Source organism: Microtus ochrogaster, chromosome 7 (genome assembly GCF_000317375.1).
Source record: "Microtus ochrogaster isolate Prairie Vole_2 chromosome 7, MicOch1.0, whole genome shotgun sequence".
In the NCBI taxonomy this organism is placed as follows: domain Eukaryota; kingdom Metazoa; phylum Chordata; class Mammalia; order Rodentia; family Cricetidae; genus Microtus; species Microtus ochrogaster.
The window spans coordinates 48,466,861-48,488,536 of NC_022014.1; the positions used below are offsets into that span (position 1 = coordinate 48,466,861).

The 21,676-nt window shown below is 45.1% G+C and overlaps 1 protein-coding gene across 1 annotated transcript in view; it reads left to right on the plus strand.

Annotated features, from left to right (window-relative positions):
* Maml1 (mastermind like transcriptional coactivator 1) overlaps positions 1 to 21,676 on the plus strand; it is a 37,926-nt gene that overhangs the window by 10,866 nt on the left and 5,384 nt on the right. Inside the window, exons 2-4 of the mRNA XM_005350153.3 lie at positions 15,789 to 17,207; positions 18,536 to 18,772; positions 20,653 to 20,749. Coding sequence (XP_005350210.1) covers positions 15,789 to 17,207; positions 18,536 to 18,772; positions 20,653 to 20,749 — 1,753 coding nt within the window. The remainder of the gene's footprint in view (positions 1 to 15,788; positions 17,208 to 18,535; positions 18,773 to 20,652; positions 20,750 to 21,676) is intronic.

The window sequence follows — 21,676 nt, forward strand, 5'->3', positions numbered from 1 at the left end:
TGTAGACCAGGCTGGTCTCGAACTCACAGAGATCCGCCTGCCTCTGCCTCCCGAGTGCTGGGATTAAAGGCGTGCGCCACCACCGCCCGGTGAGAGACTCTATCTTGAAAAAGGAAACCAATTAACAAAAAAAAAACTTGAATCATTACTATTACTTTTTCTCTTCGAACTTACATTTCTTTTATATTTTACACTGACTCCATATATATATATTTTGATTTTTAATGTGTATATGAAAATCTTTATTGATTATGCTTCCATATTTCTCTATGACAATATAATTTTATAATTGAACTTCAGACTTTTACTGTTTCCCTTCAGCATGTGTGTGGTGCAGGGGCTAGAACCCAGGGCTACTTGTGCATTCTAATCTAAACCTAGCTTAGAGACAGGGTTTCTCTATTTAACAGCTCTGGCTGTCCTGGAACTCTCTCTGTAGACCAGGCTGGCCTCGAAATCACAGAGATCCTCCTGCCTCTGCCTCCTGAGTGCTGAGATTAAAGTGACACCACCACCTGGTTAGCCTTTTAAAGTTTGGTCGTTTTTAAGTAATAAATTAATTAAAATGACGTTGGTTCCTAGAAAAGAATATATGTGCAGTATCTAGGGTTGTTTTTTTTTTAATGATTTAGTCATTTCTACTCGGTGCACATTGGTGTTTTGCCTGCATGCATGCCTGTATGAAGGTTTCTGGATTCCCTGGAACTGGAGCCACAGACAGCTGTGAGCTTCCATGTGGGCCCTGGGAACTGAACTCAGAGTCTCAGGAAGTGCAATCAGCGATCCTAATCACTGAGCTGTCTTTCCAGCTCCAGAATCTAGAGCTTAATAAAAGGGACTCTGGAAGGAACAACGAGAGGGGACAGAAGTGAGAAGAAAAAGACTATGGTCAGCAGAGATTGTAGGTATACGTGACTGTCATTAGAACCCATTATTCTGTACAAATGATGCATACTAATTGTTGAGGATAAAAGAATGTGGACATGTCTGAATGTCTATGTGCTTCATCTATTTCTTAAGTTGCATTATAATGATTTGGGATGCAATGATCAGCCAGTGTATCATATATTTGTTTTAGACAGGTTTCTCTATGTAGGTTCTTTATCCTTTCACTAGGCTATTTAGTTTCTGCATGTGGATCATATATATGAAAGCACTCTAGAAATTACACATTTTTAGGAAATAAATTGCTCATTTGTATTTTATTCCATGAAGAACAGTGGTTTTTCATCAAAGATTTTGCGGCAGAGAGCCATGAAGTGCCTACTTACCTCCTGCTTACTGTTTACCTCCTTGCTTACTCGCACTATCTGTACCCCTCACTTACCTTTCTTTTTTCCTCCCTTCCTTCCTATTTATTGTTTGCTTTCAAGAGTCTCATGTAGTCCAGACTGGCCTCAAACTGTGTGGCTGAGGCTGGCCTTGAATTCGCCTTTGCCTCTCCTGTCCTGGATCCTGGGCTTTTCTTACTGTTGCTAATGAGCTTCAGTGATAAGATGTCATAGCCTTTAGTGGTGTGGGAGTAGGGAAGTGATTAGTTGCAGTTCAGGTCATTCATGTGTCCGCATACACCATCACAGAAGGCAGGATGTGCTTCCTCATCCTCTTTTTTTTTTTTAATATTTATTTATTATGTCTACAACGTTCTGTCTGTGTGTGTGCCTGCAGGCCAGAAGAGGGCACCAGACCCCATTACAGATGGTTGTGAGCCACCATGTGGTTGCTGGGAATTGAACTCAGGACCTTTGGAAGAGCAGGCAATGCTCTTAACCGCTGAGCCATCTCTCCAGCCCCTCATCCTCTTATTTGGGTTTATCCATACAATTTTCTCCGGTCACTAAGAGTTGGTTTGAAAGTTGGGAAAATACATGATATGCATTCACAGACAGGAAGAGCAGAGTTTTAGAAAATTTTACAACATTAAGTATATATGTGGAATTCATACATGTGTAATTCTCCCAAACAGCAAAGACAGGGGACAGCAAAAAGGATGTGCGCAATGTAAGGCTGCGAAACACTGGCTTTGTGCACTGCTGTCAGCAGTGCTGAGACCCAGGAACTATGAAGGTTATGTTCTTTTTCTTGTTTATCCCTTTTGTTTGGTTTCGACGATTCAGAGGATTGAACTGCAGGCACCATGTTAGTGAGGCAGACACTGTACTACTTTGGCCTCAGCTTGTTTTAGTTTTTGGAGACAAGGTCTTGCTGTGCCCTTGGCTGGACTTCACCATGTGATTCTCCTGCTTTCCTCCCAGATCCTGGATTTATGCGTGGTCATTCCTCTAACCGCTGAAGTTAATATTTTTATCTAGGCATAGATTTACCAAGTAAATGGAAATTTACATTTACCAGAATCTCAGACAGGAATATTTCATCAGACATGATAGTTTTCGGAGTTCTGTTGTGAAGCAAAAAGAGAGACTTGGTTGTGTTACTGCATCAGGGTCGTTATTTAGCTACCCAACTCATTAGGGTCCCCCCTGGTTAACCACGTCCCTGTAGAGAGGGTTTGGGAGAGACTGAAGGACAGCTAGATCTGCACTATAGTCTAAGGGGTAGATCAGCTGAGCATAGTGGACCTGAAGATCCTGGGTGATGGGGGTGGGGGTGTATATGTAACAAAGACTGCAGAACAGACTGACTGCATCCAGGAGACAGTTGAGCTGATGTGCTCCCAAAGCAGCCTGTATTCACAATGACTTTTAGACTGCCTAACCCTTGCCGCACTCAAGAGATGAGCAGCTCAGGCCTCTTATCCCCAAATAGCCTTTTTGCCATTGATTGTTTGAGATGGGGTAGCTTTGTAGCCTAGGTTAGCCCAAAGTCCTGCCTCTATGCTAAGAATGCTGAGATGGCAGTGTATGCCACCATGCCTGGGGCTTTTTTCATTTGGTTTTTTAAGTCTGTCATCTAGTGTGGTCTTAAACTCCCAGACTCAAGCAGTCTACCCTCCTCAGCCTTTCAAGTAGTGAGCACCTTAGCACCACGGGGTGCCTAGCTGTCTTATAGTTGTTGCCCAGGGTGTTCTCTTGCTAGGCCAGGACTCCGCATACAGCTACATCATGAGCCCTGTAGTTTATTTTTTAAGGAAGTTCCCAAAAATATCAGAGGTAAGGCCTGGAGACTGGAGAGATGACTCAGCAGTTAAGAATATTGGCTGCTCTTGCAGAGGATCCAAGTTCAATTCCCAGCAACCACATGGCTCCTCACAACTTTCTGTTGTAACTCCAGGTCCAGATGATCTGACATCCTCTTACGGCCTCTACACACAGACTTACATGCAGGCTAAACATACTCAGAAGATAAAAAAAGTGAAACCTAGAGCTGTCCTGATGATACTGGCACCTGTAGGAATTCATTTCTGGGGTGAGCTGACACTAGGACTTCAGAGCGTATGTGGGTTGGTTTTGGTTTTCAGACAGGCTCTGCCCATGTAACCCAGCCTCAAACCTCCTGATTCTGGAATTACATGTGTGTACTATCACCCCTAACTTGTTTTTCTGGGTTGTTTTTGTTTTTTGTTTTTTGTTGTTTTTTTTGTTTGTTTGTTTGTTTTGAGACAGGGTTTCTCTGTGTAGTCCTGGCCATCCTGGAACTTTCTCTGTAGATGAGGCTGGCCTGGAACTCAGAGATCTGCCTGCATCTGCCTCTTGAGTACTGAGACAAAGGCATGTGCCACCACTTCCCAGCTTTTTTTTTTAATTGAAAAAAAAAATATAACAAGTAGAAAAGAAATACATTCAGTAGAAAAGAAACAAGGAAAAAAAAAAGATGGACAAGATGGAAGGTAAGGGTATGTTGACAAGTTTGAAAGCACAAATTCAGTTCTTGGGGCCCATGTGATAGAAAGGGAGAACTTTAAAGAAAAAGAGGAGCCAGACGTGATGACACATACCTTTAATCCCAGCACTCAGAAGGCAAGGACAAGCAGATCTCTGAGTTTGAGGCCAGTTTGGTCTACAGAGGAAGTTTTAGCATGACCAGGGCTACAAGAAACCCTGTCTCAAAAAACTGGGTTAAAAAAAAAAGAATTTAGTGGACAACTCAGTAGTCCAAATATCAGAATAATAGAAATTATAGTAAAACAACAACGACAACAGGAAATGACCTACATAATTTAGTTTGACAACTGCAGGGAGTCAGCTGCATAGTAAAGGATATGCCTGTGCCCAGCACTAGGTTAGTAAAACAGACCGACATCAGGCATACCGTTTCACACTTGAGGAAGGACGGTCCTACGTGACACTAGCAGTAGGAACCAGGAAGGTAGCTGAACAGTCCTTCAAAATCCTAAGGGAGGGTCTAGAGAAATGACTCAGTGAGAAAGCATGTGTTGTCCTAAGGGATTTTGCTTCCCTAGCCCCCAGTGAATGCTGGGTTGCTGTGGTGGCTCACCTGGAGTTGCAGTACTCAGGAGGGTGAGCAGGTGGACTTAACTAGTCAGAGTGGTGGACTCTGGGGCCTGTGAAACACACTGGCTCAGTGGGTGAGGAAGATGCCTGATTTCAGCGTCTGGACTATATGCACACACACACTCTGCGGCATGTGTGGGTCAGAGGGCAGCTTGAAGAGTTCTGGGAAACAAACCCAGGTTGTTAGGCTTGGCAGCAGGCGTTTCACTCTGAATCCTCTAGCTGGCCCTCCTTCAGTTATAAATAAGGGCTTTATTGAGATAACATTCGCATGTCATATCCTCCCACTTCAGATACCCAGTTCAGTGGGCATTTTAGTATATTCATGGAGTTGTAGAGCCAATGTACTGTCAGTTACAGAATGTTTTCATTGGAATAGTAAGAAATCCTCCCTCTCTACCCTCTTTGTATAGACCGCAATCATTCCCTCCTCCCACTTTCAGTCTCCTTCTTCTCCATCATTTCGTCCATCCCCTCAGGCCCTCCCCTCCCCTTTAGTCCCAGGTAACCCTTACTGTGTCTATTCTTCAGACTGAGTTTGAGAAAGAACAACTATGCTCACCTTCTAAGCCTTGGTACTGTGTAACTTCTGAAACTGCTCAGGGAATTTCATCAGTGACACTCTCACTGCTGGTCCCCTGCCCGTGTACAGTGGTTACCTTTCTGTTGTATTTGGCCTGCTATTCTGCCTTATGCTCTGTTTGCTTCCCCTTTCCTGGGTGATAAGGTCTGCTCCTCATGCTCCAGCCACATGTCCTGCTGACGCTCTTTGCACATAGTTACTCACTGCTCTTAGATATGACTGAATTGAAGTTCCTCTTGTTCCTCATCAAGGAGGAGGTAGAGGCTTTCACACTGGCTAGAAAGCCTTTTTCCTTCCCTGTAAGAAATTAGAACCTCCTGAATTGTATACAACCTAACTAACTCTAACATACTTCCCTTTCCTCTCATAAGGGCCGCTCATCTTTCAGAGATAACTCACACTACTTCAGAGGCTGATGAGTCTCAACTGGTGAACGTCAGCTAAGAACGTCAAGGCCAGCCTGGGCTACATGAGCTAGTTTAAGAGAGAGATGGGAGAGACTGGTGGACAGAGTGGCCTTTCCACACTACTCTTGTTGTTTCCTCTTAACCTAATTACTTGAGAGTAAACACTTAAGGACAGTGGTGGCAGGCAGCTCTCTGGTTGCTGCCAGCCCACTGCCCTTTACCAGTGTTCTCAACAAACCTGTTTTCTTCCTAAAAGAAAACAGTACTGTGTGTGCTGTGCAGTGTCTGTAGCTCCAGCATTTGGAAAGGCAAGGCAGCAAGGTCCTGACTCATAATGACCCTCCAAAAAGTACTTAGGCACCAAACTGTGAAGTCTTCTGGAGTCAATTTGCCATCTTCAGGATGCCACTGACGAGTGGAAGGACTCTCCAAGAGTCCTTAGGTCTTCCCGTACTGGGCTGGTCGCATTCTAAGTGGGTGACTAGTCTAGACCAGAAGCAAAGGATATGAAGGGGAAAAATATAAATAACAGAATATATATAAGCAGTTCTGTGTATTTCTTTTAAGTATCTTTTGTTTTTGCTTTTCACAGACAAGGTTTTTCTATGTAGCCCTGGCTGTCCTGGAACTCGCTCTGTAGACCAGACTGGCCTCAAACTCAGAGATCCTCCTACTGCCTCCTAAGTATTGGGATTATAGGTGTTTACCACCACTGCCCAGCTCCTTTAGTGTTTTTTTCTTTTTATTGATTTTCATTGAGCTCTACATTTTTCTCTGCTCCCCTCCCTGCCTCTCCCCTCTCCCTTCACCCCTCTCCCAAAGTCCCCATGCTCCCAATTTACTCGGGAAATCTTGTCTTTTTCTATTTCCCATGTAGATTACATCCATATATGTCTCTCTTAGGGTCCTCATTGTTCTCTAAATTCTCTGGGATTGGGCTGGTTTTCTTTGCTTTATGTTTAAAAGCCACTTATGAGTGAGTACATGTGATAATTGCCGTTCTGGATGATGTTTCACTCAGAATGACGTTTTCTAGCTCCATCCATTTGCCTGGAAATTTCAAGATGTACTCCATTGTGTAAGTGTGCCACATTTTCCTTATCCATTCTTCAGTCGAAGGACATTTAGGTTGTTTCCAGGTTCTGGCTATGATAAACAATGTTGCTATGGACATAGCTGAGCACATGTTCTTGTGACACGATTGAGCATCCTTTGGATATATACCCAAAAGTGGTATTACTGGGTCTTGAGAAAGGTTGTTTCCTAAATTTCTAAGAAATCGCCACACTGACATCCAAAGGGGCTGAACTAGCTTGCATTCCCACCAGCAATGCAGGAGTGTTCCTTTTACCCCACAACCTCTCCAGCAAAAGTTGTCATCAGTGTTTTTGACCTTGACCATTCTTATAGGTGTAAGATGGAGTCTCAGAGGTCTTTGATTTGCATTTTTCTGATGACTAAGGATGTTGAACATTTCCTTAAGTGTCTTTCGGCCATTTTAGATTCCTCTGTTGAGAGTTCTCTGTTTAGGTCTGTATTCCATTTTTTTTAATAGGATTATTTGTTCTTTTGATGACCAATTTCTTGAGTTCTTTGTATATTTTGGAGATCAGACCTCTCTGTGTGATGTCGGGTTGGTGAAGATTTTTCTCATTTTGTAGGCTGTCGTTTTGTCTTGTTGACTGTGTCCTTTGCTTTACAGAAGCTTTTCAGTTTCAGGAGGTCCTGTTTATTGTTTCTCAGTGTTTGTGCTCCTGGGATTCTATTTAGGAAGTGGTTCCCGGTGTCAATGCGTTCAAGTATACTTCCCACTTTTTCTTCTATGAGGTTCAGTGTGACTGGCTTTATGTTGTTTTGTTTGTTTGTTTGTTTGTTTGTTTTATCCATTTGGACTTGAGTTTTGTGCATGGTGATAGATATGGATCCATTTTCATTCTTCTACATGGTTTTTTTTTTGTTTGTTTGTTTTTTGTTTTGTTTTGTTTTTTGAGACAGGGTTTCTCTGTGGCTTTGGAGCCTGTCCTGGAACTAGCTCTGTAGACCAGGCTGGTCTCGAACTCACAGAGATCTGCCTGCCTCTGCCTCCCGAGTGCTGGGATTAAAGGCGTGTGCCACCATCGCCCGGCCATTCTTCTACATGTTGATACCCAATTATACCAGCACCATTTGTTAAATATGCTTTCTTTTTTCCATTTGATATTTTTTGCTTCTTTGTCAAAAACCAGGTGTTTATAGGTATGTGGATTAATATCCCGGTCTTTGATTCGGTTCCATTGGTCCTCTTGTCTGTTCTTATGCCAATACCAGGCTGTTTTCAGTACTGTAGCTCTGTATTAGAGTTTGAAGTCAGGGATTGTAATGCCTCCAGAAGTTCTTTTATTGTATAGGATTGTCTAGGCTATCCTGGGTCTTTTGCATTTCCATATGAATTTGAGTACTGTTCTATCGAGGTCTTTGAAGAATTTTCCTGGGATTTTGATAGGCATTGCACTGAATCTGTAGATTGCTTTTGGTAAGATTGCCATTTTTACTATGCTAATTCTACCTACCGAAGAGCATAGGAGATCTTTTCACTTTCTGGTGTCTTCTTCAGTTTCTTTCTTCAAAGTTTTAAAGTTCTTGTCATACCTACAGGTCTTCCACTTGTTTTGTTAGAGTTACTCTGAGATATTTTATGCTATTTGTGCCCCCTGTACACACATGATAAATGGGCTGAGAAAGAAATTAGAGAAACATTATCCTTTAATTATCTTAAAAAAGAACTGTTGTGGGCCTGCATGGGCTTGTTTTTCTAGCCATACATGGATGGGGCTCTTCATTCTTTGCAGAGGGAAACATTTGTACAGTCTGAAACTCTAATGCATGCTACTTACCCACTGACATTTTGTCTGCAAGATTGGGCTAAATGAGGATCTGCTGCAGACCCCAACATTTACAAGGATCCTTCCTGTTAGGAATATTTCCTAATGCGAACTCTCTGCCGACTCCAAAAATCCCAATCAAGCCAAATCATAAGAAGCTGAATTAAAGCTGGGCGGTGGTGGCGCACGCCTTTGATCCCAGCACTCGGGAGGCAGAAGCAGGTAGCACTCTCTCTGTTGGAGGCCAGAAGCAGGAGGATCTCCGAGTTCAAAGTCAGCCTAGTCTTAGCATTCCAGGACATCTAGGGCTTTTACACATAGAAACCGTGTCTCAAAAAACCAAAAAGGTGGTGGGGGGGGGGTATCATGGTGCATGTTTTTTCCTTTTTTTTTTTTCTTTTTTTTTTTTTTTTTTGGTTTTTTGAGACAGGGTTTCTCTGTGGTTTTGGAGCCTGTCCTGGAACTAGCTCTTGTAGACCAGGCTGGTCTCGAACTCACAGAGATCCGCCTGCCTCTGCCTCCCAAGTGCTGGGATTAAAGGCATACGCCACCACCGCCCGGCATGTTTTTTCCTTAATAGAAGTAGCAGTAAGGCCTCTGAGTGTTTATATGCTAGAGTAGAGCTTGTAGGGAAAGAAGAGGGAGTCCTGGGTCAAGCTGAAATTGTCAGTACTTAACAGTTTTTACCTTTAAAAATTCTAGGTTGTGGGTACACATCTAAACCCCAGCATTTGTGAGGCTGAGAAAGGAGAACTGTAGACAGGCCGCCTGTGAGAGTTTGAGGCCAGCCTGGTCTACAGAGTGAGTTTAAGACAGACCAGGCTACACAAAGAATCCCTGTTTGTAGAAACCAAACACACACACACACACACACAAACACACACACACGGAAGGTTGTGAGTCTTCAGGTCAGCCTGGGTTTTATAATAAGATGTAGTAGGGGCGGAGGGAGAAATAGGAGGTTTTGTTTTAGTTTTAACCTGTGTTCTGGAGGAGTCCAGGGAGCCACATCCTTGGTATGGCTGGAGAGATGGTGCTCAAGTACAGCAAAGCCAGAACTTGGGGCTGTGAAGACCCTAGAGCAATCAGGAGCCACAGAAGGGCATTAGAAAAAAAAAAAAAAAGAATTGGTCACACATTTGCTAGTCACTGCCATCATTTGACCATGGAGTCAAATGTGGGCAGGAGCTAGGTTGCATTAAGACTGGTTTTAGAAATGGCGAAAATAGTTCAAATAAGAGAAACTTCTGGTCTTAGTGGATGTAGCAAGTTCGTGAGGTGAAGAAAGGCTATGGAGTAGGTGCCTCAGTGGTAAAGTGCTTGCTTGATGTGCAGAGTCCTGTTGACTCCACCAACATTAAGAAAAAAGCTGGGCATAGTGGTGCACACCTTTATTCCCAGCACTTGGGAGATAGAGGCAGGTGGATCTCTGAATTCCAGGCCATCCTGATCTACATATTGAGACTTGTGGAGATGGTGGAGACTGCTTTGACGCAAGGGGTAAAGGAACTCTGGTTTCTGTTTGTGTAACTGGCTGGGTACTAGTGACATCCTCTAAGATAAGAACAAGAAGGACGGGAACAGTGTAGGACTAGTTATCACCTGAAGGTGTCTGTGTGCCCAGGGGCAGGCATTCCGGTAGGTAGAGGGGGAAACAGTCTGCAGATGTGGGTGGGCTGGAGACAGCATCCTGTCACCTGTGTTTACCAAGTGCTCGTCACTGTCCCAGGGCTGGGGGCTGGGAGAGTGTTTGCTCAACATTCTCTTGTACACAAAGTCAACCTGGAACTAAGAGAGCCCAGTTGTAAGGAGGTGCATATGGTGTGGTGTGACAGATAGTCACTCTGAAAGGATCAGAAGAGCTGTTCTGGACAAAACGAGAGAGTTCCAGAGCCCTGTGGCAGGAATGAACCTGCGTATTTGAGAGCTTGGGTGGCTGATGGCATGCACTGTGGGAGCAGTAAAGATGATGGAAAGGCAGCTACTAACTCAGCATTCCAGCCCCTGGGCAGGTGGGCTTGTTCTGGGTGTGATAGTCAGCCCTGGGGAATGAGGAGAGGGAAGTGGGTGTGATCTGTTGGGAACAGTGGAGAGCACTGTACTGTTTTATACAAACTTAAAGGTAGGAAAGGTAGAAACAAAAGAAATGCTGGAGCCCAGTGTGTGCGCTAACCCAGCCCTTGAGAGGGAGAGGTAGGAGAATTGAAAATTCAAGGCCAGTCTGAACTACATAGCTGTACTCTGTCTTTAAAAACAAAAGAGAAGGGGAAATATCAACTGTATTTTCTCTGACTAGTTAGGGGGCAGTGGGGGGACACATTTACATTCCCCAAATAAAACTTTCCAAACTGCATTTTATGAAGAATACATTTTAGGAGGATGGCTCTCTTCTCCCCAGCCACCCCTAGGTGGCAGTAGGAAGCAAAAGAAGCTCCATGGAAGCAAAGCAACACATTTGGTTTCAAGGGCTTGTTTTTTTTTTTTTTTTTTTAAAAGAAGAGGGAGAAAGAGAGAGATTTAAAAATGCGATTTAATTTATATGTGTGCACATGACCAAAACACCCATAAAATGGACAAAAAGAAAATGTTGATAAGGTGGGGGGGGGGGAGGATAGCAGCAGCTGAGACTGAGAAGTGGAGGAAGTGTGACCAGAGCACAGCCTGCTGCTGAGAGCTGCCCCGCTTGTTGTTGCCTTGGGCAGCTAAGTCTGGTCAGAGTGTGCCTGCACTCTGCTTCCAGGGCAGTCCTCTGCAGCAGAGGGACATGATGAAACTCTAAAACTTAGCAGCTGTTAGTCACTGTAGCCCAGACTGACTTTGAACTCTCGAGACTCCTAAGTACTGGGGTTACTAGTATTCAACACCACATAGTGCCAGGCTGGAGCATTTATAATAGCATACTTCATGTGTTCAGGAGTAGTGGGAGGCAGGCATGGTCCTGGGGGTGAGGGGTAAAGGGTAAGATATAACTTAATAATAAAAGTAAGCATAGGAAAGGACAGGCTGAGAGCTGGAGCCCAGCTGGGAAGGAGTAAGGCACAGCATCTCCCCAACACTCTGCTAGTTCTTGTCATGGAATTCCTACCCCCAACTCTAACTGCACTTATTCTACAGCATGTAGGGCATTAGCCTTATCCTATAGGTGTGCCAGTTTGCTCTGTGCTCTGAGATACTGGAAGGCCATGAAGAGCAGTGACTTTTATTTGCCTTTGTAGTCCCCATAGCACTTGTTCCTGGCACACATAGCCCCTTAATAATGCTAGCAAGGGGCTGGAGAGATGGCTCGATGGTTAAGAGCATTGCCTGCTCTTCCAAAGGTCCTGAGTTCAATTTCTGGCAACCACATGGTGGCTCACAACCATCTGTAATGAGGTCTGGTGCCCTCTTCTGGCCTGCAGACATACACACAGACAGAATATTGTATATATAATAAATATTAAAAAAAATAATGCTAGCAGGGTGAAGCTAGTGAAGAAGAAAATGAGGGTACCAGGACCGACATGATGAGGAATAGCAATGTTTGTGAGGTTGGCAGTGGGATAGCTAGTTGGACATTACTTGGGAGGTAATAGGGCAGCTGGTAAGATAGCTAAGTAGTTCAAGACACTTGCTACCAAGCCTGACATCCAAAATTCAGTCCGTACAACCCACAGGGTCAAAAGGAGAACCATTTTCAGCAAGTTGTTGTTGTATTAGGAGCGGCGGGCTGCGTCCCCAGCACCCGGCCGCCCCCACGGCTAGCTTTACCCGAAATAATTACATGGAAACTGTATTCTTTTAAACACCGCTTGGCCCATTATATCTAGCCTTTTCTCGACTAACTCTCACACCTGGACTAGCCCATTTCTTATAATCTGTGTAACCCACGAGCTGGCTTACCAGGAATGATCTTAACCTGCGTCTGCCTGGAGTGGGAGAATCATGGCGACTCCCTGACTCAGCTTCTCTCTCCCAGCATTCTGTTCTGTTTACTCCTCCCACCTATGTTTTAACCTATGAGGGCCAAGCAGTTTCTTTATTGCTTAACCAATGAAATCAACAGATTGATATATGACACTCCCACATCACTTCCCCTTTTTCTGTTTAAACAAAAAAAAAAGGAAGGCTTTAACTTTAGCAAAATTACATATAACAAAACAGTTATCAAGCAAGAATTACAGTTACAATATTTATATCTATTTTATCTTTTATCATAACTAAGGAAAACTATAACTATTCTTCAACTCCATCAAAGACTCCAGAAGGATATAATATTACCTAAGTAAACAAGGAATAAGAAAACTCTAGAAATGACAGAGACATCTCGCTGCCTGTACAGTCATCCAAAGTTCTTTTGTACCGTTGGGGCATCAATCTTCAGCCATCAGGCCCATAGTATCCAGCAGACATTTCCATGAAGCAGGAAATTAAAAAGACAGTTCAGTCACTATCTGCTGTGTCCTGCAGAATGTCTCACAGACTCTTTCATGAGTCAGGAACCCCGAAAGACCATCTCATCTTTAGGCAAGTTCAGCAGTCCTATCTCTGTGGGTTCTCTGTGTCCAGTTTATGCAACAGTCCAGGCAAGAGCAGTTTCTTGCCCAAATGGCTATCAAACTCCATAACGAGCCTCTTCAATGCCCATCTTCCTCTTGAAGTAGATTGGTGCCGCCAGGAGCAGACATGTCTCATTGTCATGAAAAGTCCTAAGTTATTAAAATATTTTAAATGCCATATTCTGCAGCCTTTGAGAGATATGAAGAATGCCTATCTGAAATATATCTCTATATATCTAGAAAATCTAAGTGACATGACTACAAACTTGACTATTATTTATGACTATCCATCAACAACCTATATTTCCTAATTATACATTGCATTTTAAAAATGAACTACACAATCACAATACCTTAATCAAGATCAGAAATACATATAACAAAATTGACCTTAAAATCCATACCAATGCAAATTATTCATACCTATATCATTTCCCCCTTTAAATGTAAAAGAACATTTATAAACAATATTTTGGGAACATGGGCGCAGTTTTTTCTCTCCAAACTGCTTCCTGCTGAATGGGGGCGCTGTTAATCATATCTTTCATGGGGTAACCTGTGTGCCAGGGTCATCTCAGTTGGCAGTTGAGTGAAGCAATTTTCTGAAGATGTTCACAGCAACCCTTCAGGAGGGCGTGGTCCATCATACCATATTGGAATAGAAGAAATGAACAGGGTCTGGTCCTCTGTGAAAAAAAAAGAAGACCCTCTCCAAAGCATCATATCCTTAGACCCAGATTTTGAAATCGTAATACCCTTATATCCATTCTGGTTTAGCTTGGCAGCCCATGTAATGAAATGTCAGTCTGTATTTAGCTCCTTTACAGTCAAAAATTTTAAAGATAACACAATGTACATAATCCAGACTCTCTGTGAATTTTCCATTTTTACGTGGCTTATTTTTACTTTATTTCTCTTAATCTATAACAGAAAAAGGGGAAGTGATGTGGGAGAATCATGGCGACTCACTGACTCAGCTTCTTTCTCCCAGCATTCTGTTCTGTTTACTCCACCCACCTAAGGGTTGGCCTATCAAGGGGCCTAGGCAGTTTCTTTATTAATAAGAAATCACTCCCACATCAAGTTGTCCTCTGACTTCCACAGACCTACTGTGGCCTATGCACACACACACACACAGATGTAAAAAAAAAAAATGAAAAGGCGGGCCAGGCAGTGGTGGCACACACCTTTAGTCCCAGTACTTGGGAGGCAGAGGCCAGTCTGTACTACACAATGAGTTCCAAGACAGCCGGAGTTTCACAGGGAAACCCTGTCTCAAAAAGCCAAAAAGAAAAGTTGTCTCATTGCTGTGAAGAGACACCATGACTACAGCAACTTTCATAAAGGAAAACATTTAATTGGGCCTGGCTTATAGTTTCAGGGGTCAGTTCATTATCATGGTGAGAAGCATGGCAGCATGCAGGCAGACATGGTGCTGGAGAAAGAGCTGAGAGTTCTACATCTCCATCTGCAGGCACCAGGAAGTGGCCCACTGGCCAGAAAGACTTGAACTTGTAAAAAACCTCAAAGCCCACCTCCACAGTGACACACTTCCTCCAGCAAAGCCACACCTCCTAGTCAAGCACTCAAAACATATGAATCTGTGGGGCCATTCCTTTTTTTGTTTTTTGTTTTTGAGACAGGGTTTCTCTGTAGCTTTGGTGTCTGTCCTGGAACTAGCTCTTGTAGACCAAGTTGGCCTCAAACTCACAAAAATCAACCTGCCTTTGCCTCCCAAGTGCTGGGATTAAAGGCGTGCACCGCCACCGCCCAGCTTGTGGGACCATTCCTATTCAAACCACTGCAGAGAAGATGGTAAGTGAGTGGGACAAGAGCTGAAAAACACAAACAGCCCATATTGTACGTGAGGAAGTGTGCACCATGAAGGAAAAGGGGAGCTTTGAGAAGGGTACAGAAATGGGCAGTTGGGTGGAAGTGGGATTATTGTGGTTTACACTGCCACTGCCTGAGACACAAACCATAAGTCAGGGCTCCCATCTCGGTCACTGCTCTGTGCTGTGAGGAGACACCATGACAAGGCAACTTACTTACTTTCTCTTTCTTCCTCTTCTCTCTCTCTCTCTGTTTATTATTTGGTTTTTTGAGACAGGGTTTCTCTGTGTAGCCCTGGTTGTCCTGGAACTTACTCTGTAGACCAGGCTGGCCTCGAACTCACAGAAATTCACCTGCCTTTAATTCCCAAGTGCTAGGATTAAAGGCGTATACCACCACTGCTCAGCTGGACAAGGCAACTTTTTAAAGAAAGCAATTAGTTGGGGGAATTGGTTACAGATTCAGGGGGTTAGTCTACGACCCTCATGGCAGATAGTATGGTGGCAACCATGGCTCACATGACAAGAGCTCGCATGTGATCCACAAGTTGCAGGTAGAAAAAGAGCAGTCTGGGTCTGGGGTAGGCTTTTGAAACCGCAAAGGCCATCTCCAATGACTTAACCTCCTTCCACAAGAATACACCTCCTAATCCTTCCCAAATAATTCTACTAACTGTGGACTGAGAATTTTAATATACAAGCCTGTGGTGGGGGACATTCTCATTCAAACCACATAGCTCCTTTGGTTGGGAATGATAGAATCCATGTTAAATCAGTCTAAGCACAAGGGAAAAAAATATATTGGTTCATGTAAATAGGAAGGGTTTTGTCATTGGCAGGTCTTGAGTATGACAGGGTATAGGAGTCTTGTGTGATGGTCTTTTGCAGACCCTCAACTAGATGACAGTAGCCATCATCACACTGTGTCTTGCAGCAGTCCAGGGTCTAATGCTCACTTTCTCACAGTAAGCTAGACTGACCAGGCACAGATCTGGTGATAGAGGTGGTACTCTGAGGGGAAGCAGAAGTTTACGGAGGTGTGTACCCACAGAGTGCTGCAAGAATGCATATCTCTGATTGAAGTCACTGTTGGAAGCAAGGGGACGACCTAAGACAATGTGTCCATGTTCCTAAGTCTGTTGTTCCAATGTTTTCCAGCATCTTCATGATACAGTGAAGAGGAACCTTGACAGCGCTGCCTCACCTCAGAATGGTGATCAACAGAATGGCTATGGAGACCTATTTCCTGGTCATAAGAAGACCCGCCGAGAGGCCCCTCTGGGCCTCAATGTATCTGCCAATGGGCTTCCTCCTGCCTCACCCCTTGATCAGCCTGACAAGCCTCCTGGGGGAGATGCCCTGCAGTCTGGTGGGAAGCACTCCCTGGGGCTAGATCCCATCAACAAGAAGTGTATGGCAGACTCAAGCATCCACCTGAATGGAAGCAGCAACCCGAATGAGCCGTTTCCTCTAATCCTGAGTAAGGAACTCAAGCAAGAACCAGTGGTCGACCTGCCATGCATGATGATTGCAGGAGCCGGAGGCTCCGTATCCCAAAGCAATCTTATGCCCGATCTCAACCTTAATGAGCAGGAGTGGAAGGAGCTCATTGAAGAGCTGAATAGGTCAGTGCCTGACGAAGACATGAAGGACCTGTTTACTGAGGACTTTGAGGAGAAGAAGGATCTAGAGTCCTCTGGTTCTGCCACACAAACCCCCTTGGCTCAGGACATTAATATTAAGACTGAGTTCTCTCCAGCAGCCTTTGAGCAGGAACAGTTAGGTTCTCCACAAGTGAGGGCTGGGTCTGCAGGACAGACCTTTCTGGGACCTTCCTCTGCCCCTGTGGGAACAGATTCTCCGAGCCTTGGGAGCTCTCAGACTCTGTTTCACACCACTGGTCAACCTGGGGCGGACAATCCCAGTCCAAACCTGATGCCGGCATCAGCACAGGCCCAGAATGCACCAAGAGCCCTTACAAGTGTGGTATTGCCTAGCCAGGGCCCAGGAGGGGCCTCGGAGCTGTCCTCTGCTCACCAGCTCCAACAGATAGCTGCCAAGCAGAAGCGGGAGCAGATGCTGCAGAATCCACAGCAAGCCACCCCAGCACCTGCCCCAGGCCAGCTGTCCACATGGCAGCAGGCGGGGCCCTCCCACAGTCCCTTAGATGTCCCTTATCCCATGGAGAAGCCTGCCAGTCCTTCTGGCTATAAGCAAGACTTTACCAACTCAAAACTGCTCATGATGCCTAGTGTAAACAAGAGTTCTCCTCGTCCGGGAGGTCCCTACCTCCAGCCCAGCCACTCGAACCTGCTGAGTCACCAGTCACCAAGTAACTTGAATCAGAGCTCTGTGAATAACCAAGGGTCTGTTCTAGACTATGGCAATACAAAACCCCTTTCTCATTACAAAGCAGACTGCGGGCAAGGCGGCCCTGGGTCTGGCCAGAACAAACCAGCTTTGATGGCATATCTTCCCCAGCAACTGCCCCATCTGAGTAATGAGCAGAACTCCCTGTTTCTAATGAAACCAAAGCAGGGAAACATGTCCTTCCGGTCACTGGTTCCACCTGGACAGGTGAGTCAGAGCCTTCCCTTTCCATCACTGCTGCATCACTGCTGCGGGCACTAGTAAAATCCCTCACTAAACTAGGCCAACATGTAGGAGACAGTAGTGGGAGCAGCTGCTGCCTTCCTTTGAAGAAAAAAATGCACAGAATAAGCCAGGATTGATCTCTGTGTCTTTTAGGCACAGCTCATTTAGGCCTGGCCAGGTAGACAAGCTGCTCTTGAACAACTGATTCCCCTGCCTCTACCTCCCAAGTGTTGAGATTACAGGTGACTGGAATTGACCTTAATAAAAAGAGTAAAAGTCCTTAGTATAGCTGGGTGTGGTGGCACAAGCCTTTAATCCCAACACTAGGGAGGCAGAGGCGTGTTACAAAGAGAAACCCTGTCTTGAGAAAAAGATAATTTCTTAATAGAACTTGACTTTAGCTACACAGACATTTGAGAAGTCACATAATTCAGTTTAGTTGTTGTCTCTTTCATGCCGAACAACTACATAAGGCCCTGCCTCAAAAAGTAAAAATAAAGCCAGATGTGGTGGCCTGTGCCTTAAATCCCAGCTCTCAGGAGGAAGAGGCAGAGGGAATTCAAGGCCAGCCTGGTCTACACATTGAGACTCACAAAACAAGAAGCCAGTTGTGGTTCACAGCAATTTCTAAACAGGGAAGGTGAAGCAGGAGGGTTGTCACAAGTTTGAGGCCAGCCTGAGCTATAGTGTGAGGCCTTGCTTGTTTTGTAGGAAACAAAAAGAGGGGAGTGTGTAACAGTTAGTCTTTAAACATGAAGTCTTTAAACATTTAAGGCAGAGTGTGGAGTTGATGGGCGGTGCAGTCAGAAGGTGCTTTGAAGACAGGTCCTGGGGGCTCACTGGCCAGCCAATCTGGCCGCATTGGGAAGCTCTTGGTTCAGTGAAAGACCTTGTCTCAGAAAATAAAGTGAAACAATAAAGACTTGATGTTGACCTCTCATGCACACAGAAACACTAAACAGAATTGAAAATATAAGAATACAAAGTACTGACAAAGCTATCCTGTGCCCTCCCAGGAAAATGTGTATACAAGTGGGTATAAGACAGAGTAGCTTTTTGTTTCTGTTTGGGTTGGGGGGGGGGGTGTTGTATTGAGTTAGCATCTCACTATGTATCCCTGACTGATCTGAAACTCAGAGTTCCACTTGACCTCTGCCACCCAAGCACTAGGACTTAAAGATGCTGCCACCACACACATAAGGAACATTTCATATCCAAACTATAACATCAGGAGTTGAGATGATGGTGAACATCAGGGTTAGGACATCATCCATCCCACCTGACTTGGTTCCCTCCATCTTTTTTGACAGGAGCAGAACCCTTCTTCTGTCCCTGTACCAGCCCAGACTGCCAACGTGGGGAGCCAACCTCCTAGTGTCTCTGTGGCCAGCACTCACAGCAGCTCCCCATATCTCAGCAGCCAACAGCAGGCAGCTGTGATGAAACAGCACCAGCTGCTCCTGGACCAGCAGAAGCAGAGGGAGCAGCAGCAGCTGCAGCAGCAGCAGCAACAGTTCCTACAGAGGCAGCACCTTCTGGCCGAGCAGGTAACAGGCACAAGAAGCCACACAGACACTACTTGAGCATATTTACACTTTTTAGCCCAGCAAGAATCCAAAGTAGGTAAAGTACTTGTCATCCTGATGACCTGAGTTCAGTCCCTGTAACCCACATGCACATGAAAAGTGAGAATCAACTCCACAAATGACCTCCATATCCACATCGTGGATGAATACTCCCCCCCAACACACGCCCAGGCCATACACACAAGATAGATTTTCTTTTTAAAAATTAGGGCCAGGTGGTGGTGGTGGCGCACACCTTTAATCCCAGCACTCAGGAGGCAGAGCCAGGTGGATCTCTGTGAGTTCGGGTAGCTCAGTGGCTAGAAATCCTTTTACGCAGGTCTGTCAACCTATGTCTGATCCAGGCGGCAGGAGAGGTCTCCAGCAAGTTGGTCTCTGATCTTCATACTATGGCACACACTCATACACACACAATAAATAAAGAATACTAAATGATGTTGTTAATATTTAAAATAAGTAAATAGGATCTCCTTCCCAAGGCTGTAGCATCTTCTTTTTAAGATTTATTTATTATGTATAGTGTTCTGTCTGCATGTATGCCTACAGGCCAGAAGAGGGTGCCAGATCTCATTACCAGTGGTTGTGAACCAACATGTGGTTGCTGGGAATTGAACTCGGGACCTCTGGAACTGCAACCAGTGCCCTTAACCTCTGCGCCATCTCTCCAGCCCCTGGCCATAGCATATCTTAGGCATGTAGTTTGTGGAGACTAATAAAGGCAGCATCTTCATGTGTAAAGGGGCATTTTCTTGTGTTTCTGTCCAGGCACACAGGCCATCCCTCCTTGTTAGAAACATGAGGTTTGAGGAACCAAAGCATAAAGAAGGAAGTAAAGATGCCCCTGAGGTCTTAAGTTCAAGATTCATATTTCCCTCAACACTGGGTTACCAGAGGTAGAGTGCTGACACCAGGCAACCATGAGAGCCTTTGAGGGATTGGACCATATCTTCTAATTAAGACAGAAGCCAGCCAGCTAGGTCTAACTCTGAGGAAGCTTATACAGGAGACTTGCCCTCATGCTTAGCCACATAGTAAGTTCAAAGCCAGCCTGGGCTACAGAGGATCTCAGAAGAAAAGAGACCAGGAAGTGGCTCACAAGCCTGAGGCCCTGAGTTCAGAACCCTGGAACGCAGTAAAACAGGAGCAGTAAAACAGGAGCGCAGTCCTGTAGCCTCGGGGCTCATAGGCGGAGATGGGAAGCAGAGGCACAGCCTCTTGATGTTCGTGGGCCAGCAAGCCTGGCTTCAGTACTCAACAGAAAGAAACCCTGTCATAGCCCAAGGAAGATGGCAGGTTGTCCTCTGATACACACCATGGCACACGCTTGCCCACGCCTACACACAGAGCAGACTTGGAGCCAACTCCAGAGACTATACTTTGCTGAATTTGGTTATTGCCACAGCTCCTCCACCATCCTTTTTGATTTTTCAAGACAGGATTTTCTCTGTATAACCTTGGCTATCCTGGAACTCGCTCTGTAGATCATGCTGGCCTTGAACTCAGATCTGTTTGCCTCTGCCTCCCAAGTGCTAACATTAAAGGTGTGCCCACCTTTAATCAACACTGCCCAGCCCACCATCTCTTTTTAACTAATCGCTTATTAGGATATAAATCATGTCACATATGGTTGTTGAAACTACACACTTCAATGTTTTCGATTGTAATTATAGAGTTGTGCAGTCACTGCCGAAACCCATTTTTATCACCCAGACAGCGTACATGAGCAGTTGCTGGCCTTCCCTGCACTCATAGGTGACTGCCCATGAGCCTCGCACTTGAGCACCTCGCTTTCTTGCTTGTTGGTTTTTACACCATGTTCTCCCGTTCTTGGCCCTTTCTAGGAGAAGCAGCAGTTTCAGCGTCATCTGACCCGCCCACCCCCGCAGTACCAGGACCCAACACAAAGCAGCTTTCCCCAGCAGGTTGGACAGTTCACAGGTGAGGGGGTGTGAAGGAGGCTGTGGGGAAGGCAGTCAGGCATGACGGTGGGTGGAGCTCATGGTGTGTGGTGCTGATGAGTCCCAAGTTTACTTGCTCACAGGAGCTATGGTTTGGAGGAGAGGGAGGCCTGGATTTTGGTTCTTTTGTGGCACAAGGAGAAAAGAGGGTTTTGAGTGTTGACGAGGATGCTCATAGTTAAATAGGTTTTGAAGGAAAACTATTACTAGTTAGAGGGCATCTTATATGTAAGTTTTAATTAAGATAGTTCTTTGTATCAGAACCCCAAAGCAAGCGGGTGTGGTAGTACATGCCTGTGATCCTAGTACTTGGAAGATGAGGAGGGAGGATCGGGAATTCAAGGTCATTTTCAGCTTCTTAGTTTGAGAGAGCTTGTCTCAAACAAAACCACCAAAAACGTCTGATCTTCCCAGGGGAAGGGTTCCCTCTCACGCACCTGTGTGGGCTTTTGCTTGGCTTCTCACTTTGGTGTCATAGGGAAGACAGAAACACCTAAGCCTCAGCCGTCACCTCTGAAATGGATTGAGCAACTAGTTTGGGTGGGGATTGCAGGTGACACATCAGTCGGGTGTACTCTGGTCTGCCTTCCCTCCTGACCTTCACTGTGAGTGTTCAGAGAAACTGACTACACCCACGTAAGAGCCTAGGTGGGGCTTCCTGGTGTGCTGACTAGGAATATGGAATTGAAGTCTCTAGGGTCACAGAAGCCTGCGTCTGGCTGAGTTTCCCAACTCCATCCCATGCCACATTGATAAATGCTCTAATAGGAGAGTGAAGTTGTCAATTTCAGCTCTCCCCTTCACACCTTTGTGTAGGTTTTGTTTGGGTTTTTTGGTTTCTTGAGACAGGGTTTCTTTGTATATTCTTGGCTGTCTTGGAACTCACTCTATAAACCAGACTGGCCTT